The sequence below is a fragment of the Somniosus microcephalus genome, unplaced genomic scaffold (assembly GCF_052327205.1).
Source record: "Somniosus microcephalus isolate GS21.2 unplaced genomic scaffold, FLI_Smic_1.0 unresolved_chr1, whole genome shotgun sequence".
Taxonomy (NCBI): Eukaryota; Metazoa; Chordata; class Chondrichthyes; order Squaliformes; family Somniosidae; genus Somniosus; species Somniosus microcephalus.
The window spans coordinates 131,344,590-131,354,375 of NW_028225179.1; the positions used below are offsets into that span (position 1 = coordinate 131,344,590).

General features: G+C 58.8%; 1 protein-coding gene across 1 annotated transcript in view; it reads right to left on the reverse strand.

The window, feature by feature from the left end:
• Positions 1 to 9,786, reverse strand: part of vars2 (valyl-tRNA synthetase 2, mitochondrial) — a 136,064-nt gene that overhangs the window by 61,109 nt on the left and 65,169 nt on the right. Inside the window, exon 24 of the mRNA XM_085973730.1 lies at positions 2,056 to 2,199. Within this exon, the coding sequence (XP_085829856.1) occupies positions 2,056 to 2,199 (144 nt within the window). The remainder of the gene's footprint in view (positions 1 to 2,055; positions 2,200 to 9,786) is intronic.

Below are 9,786 nucleotides of genomic sequence, written 5' to 3' on the forward strand. Positions count from 1 at the left end.
ACCCTGCGCCCCGCCGGGACTGTAGCGGTGCTGACCCTGCGCCCCGCCTCGCCAGGACTGTAGCGGGGCTGACCCACTGACCCTGCACCCCGCCCCGCCGGGACTGTAGCGGTGCTGACCCACTGACCCTGCACCCCGCCCCGCCGGGACTGTAGCGGTGCTGACCCACTGACCCTGCACCCCGCCCCACCGGGATTGTAGCGGTGCTGACCCACTGACCCTGCGCCCCGCCCCACCGGGCATGTAGCGGTACTGACCCTGCACCCCGCCCCGCCTGGACTGTAGCGGACTGACCCACTGACCCTGCGCCCCGCCTCGCCGGGACTGTAGCGGGGCTGACCCGCTGACCCTGCGCTCCGCCCCTCCGGGACTGTAGCGGTACTGACCTTGCGCCCCGCCTCACCGGGCATGTAGCGGTGCTGACCCACTGACCCTGCGACCTGCCCCCGCCGGCACTGTAGCGGTGCTGACCCACTGACCCTGTGCCCCGCCGGGACAGTAGCGGGGCTGACCCTGTGCCCCGCGGGGACTAGCGGTGCTGACCCACTGACCTGTGCCCCGCCGGGACTGTAGCGGTGCTGACCCACTGTCCCTGCGCCCCGCCCCGCCGGGACTGTAGCGGTGCTGACCCACGAACCCTGTGCCCCGCGGGGACTTGCGGTGCTGACCCACTGACCTATGCCCCGCCGGGACTGTAGCGGTGCTGACCCACTGACCTTGCGTCCCGCCGCGCCGGGACTGTAGCGGTACTGACCCTGTGCCCCACAGGGACTAGCGGTGCTGACCCTGCGCCCCGCCCGGACTGTAGCGGTACTGACCCTGCGCCCCGCCCGGACTGTAGCGGTACTGACCCTGTGCCCCGCGGCGACTAGCGGTGCTGACCCACTGACCCTGCGCTCCGCCGCGCCGGGACTGTAGCGGTGCTGACCCTGCGCCCCGCCGGGATTGTAGCGGGGCTGACCCTGTGCCCCGCCCCGCCGGGACTGTAGCAGGGCTGACCCACTGACCCTGTGCCCCGCCGGGACTGTAGCGGTACTGACCCTGTGCCCCGCCAGGACTATAGCGGTACTGACCCTGCGCCCCGCCCCGCCGGGACTGTAGCGGTGCTGACCCACTGACCTGTGCCCCGCCGGGACTGTAGCGGTACTGACCCTGTCCCCCGCCGGGACTGTGGTGGTACTGACCCTGTGCCCCGCCGGGACTGTAGCGGTGCTGACCCACTGACCCTGTGCCCTGCCCCGCAGGGACTAGCGGTGCTGACCCACTGACCCTGTGCCCCGCCAGGACTGTAGCGGTGCTGACCCACTGACCTGTGCCCCGCCGGGACTGTAGCGGTGCTGACCCACTGACCTGTGCCCCGCCGGGACTGTAGCGGTGCTGACCCACTAACCCTGTGCCCCGCCGGGACTATAGCGGTACTGACCCACTGACCCTGCGCCCCGCCCCGCCGGGACTGTAGCGGTGCTGACCCACTGACCCTGTGCCCCACCGGGACAGTAGCGGGGCTGACCCACTGACCCTGTGCCCCGCGGGGACTAGCGGTGCTGACCCACTGACCTGTGCCCCGCCGGGACTGTAGCGGTACTGACCCTGCGCCCCGCGGGGACTGTAGCGGTACTGACCCTGCGCCCCGCCCCGCCGGGACTGTAGCGGTACTGACCCTGTGCCCCGCGGGGACTAGCGGTGCTGACCCACTGACCCTGCGCTCCGCCGCGCCGGGACTGTAGCGGGACTGACCCTGTGCCCCACCCCGCCGGGACTGTAGCAGGGCTGACCCACTAACCCTGTGCCCCGCCGGGACTGTAGCGGTACTGACCCTGTGCCCCGCCGGGACTATAGCGGTACTGACCCTGCGCCCCGCCCCGCCGGGACTGTAGCGGTGCTGACCCACTGACCCTGCGCTCCGCCGCGCCGGGACTGTAGCGGGGCTGACCCACTGACCCTGTGCCCCGCCAGGACTGTAGCGGTGCTGGTGAATGGTCAGTGTCACCCGAGTTGTCGCGGCGATTAGCGTGCGGGTCCAAAGGCAGTTCCTGTCCCGACTCCCGCGCTCACTCGGTGCCTCTGTTCCTCGCAGGTGCTGTGAAGGTGACTCCGGCTCATGACCACACCGACTATGAGCTCGGCCTGAAACACCAGCTCCCTCTCATCTCCGTCTTCAACGAGGACGGAACCATGGCAACCGAGAGTGGCGACTGGCTGCAGGTAGCAGAAAACGTCAGCAGGTCAATAATGGGGGCGGGGGGGGGAGGTTTACGAGGGTGGTGCGAAGGGGGTACGAGGTGCGGGGTGAAACATAGAAACATAAAAGATAGGAGCAGGAGTAGGCCATTCGGCCCCTCGAGTCTGCTCCGCCATTCAATGTGATCATGGCTGATCATCCAAATTCAGTACCCTGTCCCTGCTTTCTCCACATATCCCTTGATCCCTTTAGCCTTAAGAAACATATCTAACTCCTTCTTGAATATATTTAATGAATTGGCCTCAACTGCCTTCTGTGGTAGAGAATTCCACAGGTTCACCACTCTCTGGGTGAAGAAATTCCTCCTCATCTCAAGGACAAGGGGCGGGGCATACGCTGAGGTAATGGGTGCGAGGGGGACAAGGGGCGGGGCATACGTGGAGGTACAGGGGCGAGAGGGGTACGGGGGTATGAGGGGTTGAAGGGGGTACGGAGGACCGAGGCTGGTGTATGATTCTGCTGGAAGAATCTATTGTAACAGGGCACTGATGGGGGAATCTCTGTCTCTAACTCTCTCTCTCTCTGTCTCTCGCACTCTCTCTGTCTCTAACTCTCTCTCTCTCTGTCTCTAACTCTCTCTGTCACTAACTCTCTCGAACACTCTCTCTGTCTCTCGCACTCTCTCTGTCTCTCGCACTCTCTCTGTCTCTAACTCCCTCTCTCTCTGTCTCTAACTCTCTCTCTCTCTGTCTCTAACGCTCTCTCTCTTTGCCTCTAACTCTCTCTGTCTCTAACTCTCTCTGTCTCTAACTATCTGTCTCTAATGCTCTCTCTCTCTGCCTCTAACTCTCTCTGTCTCTAACGCTCTCTCTCTCTGCCTCTAACTCTCTCTGTCTCTAACTCTCTCTGTCTCTAATGCTCTCTCTCTCTGTCTCTAACTCTCTCTGTCTCTAACTCTCTGTCTCTAACTCTCTCTAACACTCTCTGTCTCTCTCTCTCTCTGCCTCTAACTCTCTCTGTCTCTAACGCTGTCTCTCTCTCTCTCTCTCTAACACTCTCTGTCTCTAACTCTCTCTGTCTCTAACTCTCTCTGTCTCTCTGGCTCTAACTCTCTCTGCCTCTAACTCTCTCTGTCTCTAACGCTCTCTCTCTCTCTAACTCTCTCTCTCTCTCTGCCTCTAACTCTCTCTGTCTCTAACTCTCTCTGTCTCTAACTCTCTCTGTCTCTAACTCTCTCTGTCTCTCTCTCTCTGCCTCTAACTCTCTCTGTCTCTAACGCTCTCTCTCTGTCTCTCTCTCTCTCTCTCTGTCTCTAACTCTCTCTGTCTCTAACTCTCTCTGTCTCTAACTCTCTCTGTCTCTAACTCTCTCTGTCTCTAACTCTCTCTGTCTCTAACTCTCTCTGCCTCTAACTCTCTCTGTCTCTAACGCTCTCTCTCTCTGTCTCTCTCTCTCTGCCTCTAACTCTCTCTGTCTCTAACTCTCTCTCACAATCTCTCTGCCTCTAACTCTCTCTGTCTCTAACTCTCTCTCACAATCTCTCTGCCTCTAACTCTCTCTGTCTCTAACTCTCTCTCACAATCTCTCTGTCTCTAACTCTCTCTGTCTCTAATGCTCTCTCTCTCTGTCTCTAACTCTCTCTGTCTCTAACTCTCTCTAACACTCTCTGTCTCTCTCTCTCTGTCTCTAACTCTCTCTGTCTCTAACTCTCTCTGTCTCTAACGCTCTCTCTCTTTGCCTCTAACTCTCTCTCTCTCTGTCTCTCTCTCTCTCTCTCTGCCTCTAACTCTCTCTGTCTCTAACTCTCTCTGTCTCTCTCTCTGGCTCTAACTCTCTCTGCCTCTAACTCTCTCTGTCTCTAACGCTCTCTCTCTCTCTAACTCTCTCTCTCTCTCTGCCTCTAACTCTCTCTGTCTCTAACTCTCTCTGTCCCTAACTCTCTCTGTCTCTAACTCTCTCTGTCTCTCTCTCTCTGCCTCTAACTCTCTCTGTCTCTAACGCTCTCTCTCTCTCTCTCTCTGTCTCTAACTCTCTCTGTCTCTAACTCTCTCTGTCTCTAACTCTCTCTCTCTCTAACGCTCTCTCTCTCTGTCTCTCTCTGCCTCTAACTCTCTCTGTCTCTAACTCTCTCTCACAATCTCTCTGCCTCTAACTCTCTCTGTCTCTAACTCTCTCTGTCTCTAACGCTCTCTCTCTTTGCCTCTAACTCTCTCTGTCTCTAACTCTCTCTGTCTCTAACTCTCTCTGTCTCTAACGCTCTCTCTCTTTGCCTCTAACTCTCTCTCTCACTGTCTCTCTCTCTCTCTCTCTGCCTCTAACTCTCTCTGTCTCTAACTCTCTCTGTCTCTCTCTCTGGCTCTAACTCTCTCTGTCTCTAACGCTCTCTCTCTCTCTAACTCTCTCTCTCTCTCTGCCTCTAACTCTCTCTGTCTCTAACTCTCTCTGTCTCTCTCTCTCTGTCTCTAACTCTCTCTGTCTCTAACTCTCTCTGTCTCTCTCTCTCTGCCTCTAACTCTCTCTGTCTCTAACGCTCTCTCTCTCTCTGTCTCTCTCTCTCTCTCTGTCTCTAACTCGCTCTGTCTCTAACTCTCTCTGTCTCTAACTCTCTCTCTCTCTAACGCTCTCTCTCTCTGTCTCTCTCTCTCTGCCTCTAACTCTCTCTGTCTCTAACTCTCTCTCACAATCTCTCTGCCTCTAACTCTCTCTGTCTCTAACTCTCTCTCACAATCTCTCTGTCTCTAACTCTCTCTGTCTCTAACTCTCTCTCACAATCTCTCTGTCTCTAACTCTCTCTGTCTCTAACTCTCTCTCACAATCTCTCTGTCTCTAACTCTCTCTGTCTCTCTCTCTCTATTTGTCTCTCTCCGCAGGGTGTGAAGCGATTTGATGCTCGTGGACAGGTGTTGGCGGCTCTGTCGGAGCGAGGGCTGTATCGTGGTTCGAAAGAACACCCCATGGTGTTGCGTTTGTGCAGGTGAGGAGAGGGGCTGGGAATGTGAGGGGGGGGTTAACACCGGTCATACTGTGGGTAGGAGTTCTGTAGTTTGTCCCCTGTGGCCTGGGTATTGATTAGTGCCCATTTGGCCCGGTATTGATTAGTGCCCCTGTGGCCTGGGTATTGATTAGTGCCCCTGTGGCCTGGATATTGATTAGTGCCCGTGTGGCCCGGGTATTGATTAGTGCCCGTGTGACCCGGATATTGATTAGTGCCCATGTGGCCCGGGAATTGATTAGTGCCCGAGTGGCCCAGGTATTGATTAGTGCCAGTGTGGCCCAAGTATTGATTAGAGCCCGTGTGGCCCGGGTATTGATTAGTGCCAGTGTGGCCCAGGTATCGATTAGTGCCCTTGTGGCCTGGGTATTGATTAGTGCCCCTGTGACCCGGGTATTGATTAGTCCCCGTGTGGCCCAGGTATTGATTAGTGCCTGTGTGGCCCGGGTATTGATTAGTCCCCGTGTGGCCCGGGTATTGATTAGTCCCCGTGTGGCCCGGGTATTGATTAGTGCCCCGTGTGGCCCGGTATTGATTAGTGCCCCGTGTGACTTGGGTATTTATTAGTGCCCGTGTGACCTGGGTATATATTAGTGCCCGTGTGACCTGGGTATTTAATGGTGCCCGTGTGACCCAGGTATTGATTAGTGCCCGTGTGACCCAGGTATTGATTAGTGCCCGTGTGACCCAGGTATTGATTATTGCCCCTCTAGCCCGGGTATTGATTAGTGCCCCCTGTGGCCCAGGTATTGATTAGTCCGCCTCTAGCCCGGGTATTGATTAGTTCCCCGTGTGGCCCAGGTATTGATTAGTGCCCCGTGTGGCCTGGGTATTGATTAGTGCCCGTGTGGCCCGGGTATTGATTAGTGCCCGTGTTGCCCAGGTATTGATTAGTGCCCATGTGGCCCGGGTATTGATTAGTGCCCCGTGTGGCCCGGTATTGATTAGTGTCCGTGTGGCCCGGGTATTGATTAGTGCCCTGTGTGGCCCAGGTATTGATTAGTGCCCGTGTGGTCTGGGTATTGATTAGTGCCTGTGTGGCCCGGGTATTTATTAGTGTCTGTGTGGCCCGGTATTGAATAGTGTCCGTGTGGCCCGGGTATTGATTAGTGCCCGTGTGGCCCGGGTATTGATTAGTGCCCGTGTGGCCCGGGTATTGATTAGTGCCCCATGTGACTTGGGTATTGATCAGTGCCCGTGTGGCCCGGGTATTGATCAGTGCCCCATGTGGCCCAGGTGTTGATTAGTGCCCTGTGTGGCCTGGGTATTGATTAGTGCCCATGTGGCCCGGGTATTGATTAGTGCCCCATGTGGCCCAGGTATTGATTAGTGCCCAGTGTGGCCCAGGTATTTATTAGTGCCCCACGTGGCCCAGGTATTGATTAGTGCCCCGTGTGGCCCGGGTATTGATTAGTGCCCATGTGGCCCGGGTATTGATTAGTGCCCCGTGTGGCCCAGGTATTTATTAGTGCCCCGTGTGGCCTTGGTATTGATTAGTGCTCGTGTGACCTGGGTATTGATTAGTGCCCCATGTGGCCTGGGTATTGATTAGTGCCTCGTGTGGCCCGGGTATTGATTAGTGTCCAGTGTAGCCCGGGTATTGACTAGTGCCCCGTGTGGCCCGGGTATTGATTAGTGCCCCGTGTGGCCTGGGTATTGATTAGTGCCTGTGTGGCCTGGGCAGGAAGACAGTCAATGTAGCCGCATGTTTCAGGTGCCTGTCTAATTTCATTTCCCTCCTCCCCCATGAGTCGCTGCAGATTCCGATGGACAAGCTGGGCATTTCCGCCCACTCCTCGCTTTCACGAAGGTGCTGACTCTCCCTGGGGTGCAGTCCCGCCCCTGTAGGTGCTGACCCTCCCTGGGGTGCAGTCACCCTCCCTGTGGTGCAGTCCCTCTCCTGTAGGTGCTGACCCTCCCTGTGGTGCAGTCCCTCTCCTGTGGGTGCTGACTCTCCCTGGGGTGCATCCCTCTCCTGTAGATGCTGACCCTCCCTGGGGTGCAGACCCTCTCCTGTAGGTGCTGACTCTCCCTGTGGTGCAGTCCCTCTCCTGTGGGTGCTGACTCTCCCTGTGGTGCAGTCCCTCTCCTGTGGGTGCTGGCCCTCCGTGAGGAGCAGTCCGTCCCCTGTGGGTACTATCCCTCCCTGCGGTCCACCCCCCAGCTCCCCGATTGACGGCCTCACCGTTCTCTTGCAGCCGATCCGGTGACGTAGTGGAGCCGCTCCTGAAGAGCCAGTGGTACGTTCGGTGCCGGGAACTCGCGGAGGGAGCGATGGCGGTTAGTGATGCTCCTTTAACACATGCTCGCTTACGGAGAGTGCGCGGGAAGAGTCTGACCCACTGCACCACCCAGTCCCAGAGGGAAAGGACAGTGTCTGACCCACCGCACCGCCCAGTCCCCGAGGGAAAGGACAGTATCTGACCCACTGCACCACCCAGTCCCAGAGGGGAAAGGACAGTGTCTGACCCACTGCACCACCCAGTCCCAGAGGGGGAAAGGACAGTGTCTGACCCACTGCACCATCCAGTCCCAGAGGGGGAAAGGACAGTGTTTGACCCACTGCACCACCCAGTCCCAGAGGGGGAAAGGACAGTGTCTGACCCACTGCACCACCCAGTCCCAGAGGGGGAAAGGACAGTGTCTGACCCACTGCACCACCCAGTCCCAGAGGGAAAGGACAGTGTCTGACCCACTGCACCGCCCAGTCCCAGAGGGGGAAAGGACAGTGTCTGACCCACTGCACCACCCAGTCCCAGAGGGTGAAAGGACAGTGTCTGACCCACTGCAACACCCAGTCCCAGAGGGGGAAAGGACAGTGTCTGACCCACTGCACCACCCAGTCCCAGAGGGGGAAAGGGCAGTGTCTGACCCACTGCACCACCCAGTCCCAGAGGGTGAAAGGACAGTGTCTGACCCACTGCACCACCCAGTCCCAGAGGGGGAAAGGGCAGTGTCTGACCCACTGCACCACCCAGTCCCAGAGGGTGAAAGGACAGTGTCTGACCCACTGCACCGCCCAGTCCCAGAGGGGGAAAGGACATTGTCTGACACACTGCACCGCCCAGTCCCAGAGGGGGAAAGGACAGTGTCTGACCCACTGCACCACCCAGTCCCAGAGGGGGAAAGGACAGAGTCTGACCCACTGCACCACCCAGTCCCAGAGGGGGAAAGGACAGTGTCTGACCCACTGCACCACCCAGTCCCAGAGGGGGAAAGGACAGTGTCTGACCCACTGCACCGCCCAGTCCCAGAGGGGGAAAGGACAGTGTCTGACCCACTGCACCGCCCAGTCCCAGAGGGGGAAAGGACAGTGTCTGACCCACTGCACCACCCAGTCCCAGAGGGAAAGGACAGTGTCTGACCCACTGCACCGCCCAGTCCCAGAGGGGGAAAGGACAGTGTCTGACCCACTGCACCACCCAGTCCCAGAGGGGGAAAGGGCAGTGTCTGACCCACTGCACCACCCAGTCCCAGAGGGTGAAAGGGACAGTGTCTGACACACTGCACCGCCCATCCCCAGAGGGGGGAAAGGACAGTGTCTGACCCACTGCACCACCCAGTCCCAGAGGGTGAAAGGACAGTGTCTGACACACTGCACCGCCCAGTCCCAGAGGGGGAAAGGACAGTGTCTGACCCACTGCACCACCCCAGTCCCAGAGGGGGAAAGGACAGAGTCTGACCCACTGCACCACCCAGTCCCAGAGGGGGAAAGGACAGTGTCTGACCCACTGCACCACCCAGTCCCAGAGGGGGAAAGGACAGTGTTTGACCCACTGCACCACCCAGTCCCAGAGGGGGAAAGGACAGTGTCTGAAACACTGCACCACCCAGTCCCAGAGGGGGAAAGGACAGTGTCTGACCCACTGCACCACCCAGTCCCAGAGGGGGGAAAGGACAGAGTCTGACCCACTGCACCACCCAGTCCCGAGAGGGGGAAAGGACAGAGTCTGACCCACTGCACCACCCAGTCCCAGAGGGGGAAAGGACAGTGTCTGACCCACTGCACCACCCACTCCCAGAGGGGGAAAGGACAGTGTCTGACCCACTGCACCACCCAGTCCCAGAGGGGGAAAGGACAGTGTTTGACCCACTACACCACCCAGTCCCAGAGGAGGAAACGACAGCGGTCAGTCCATTCGTGGCGTTACCGCCGGTGGAATCGGTGCCGCGCTCTCTGGGAATTGGATTCTGCCCGTGAGGTGCGAGGGTCCAGGGGCTGGTCCTGCTGTTCCTGAGCTGCCTGCACTCCTCTAGGTTCCAGCCACTCTTTTATTGCAGCGTGAGGCTCCCACACACGTGGAAGAGGAGCTGCCTGGGTGGGAGCGGCGGCTTGGCTCTTCCTCATCTACTGGAGGCCCCGGCTGTTCCTGCGGCCTTGACGCCCGGGGGCCGTGTTTGTGGAGAGAGGCCCCGGGTGGGGGGGTGAGAATGACCTTTGGGGAGGGATCAGTTCACACCCGGCTCCCGAGTGTGCTTTGGGCTCCTCTCGGTGAGGGGGGATGTGGGTGGTTGTGTTTAAATTAGCGGGTCTGGCGTGTGGACCAGTGGGGCCGGCGGGTCCGGGCGGAGTCCGTCCCCGGACAGTGCGGTCGGGGAAGTGCCCGTCCAC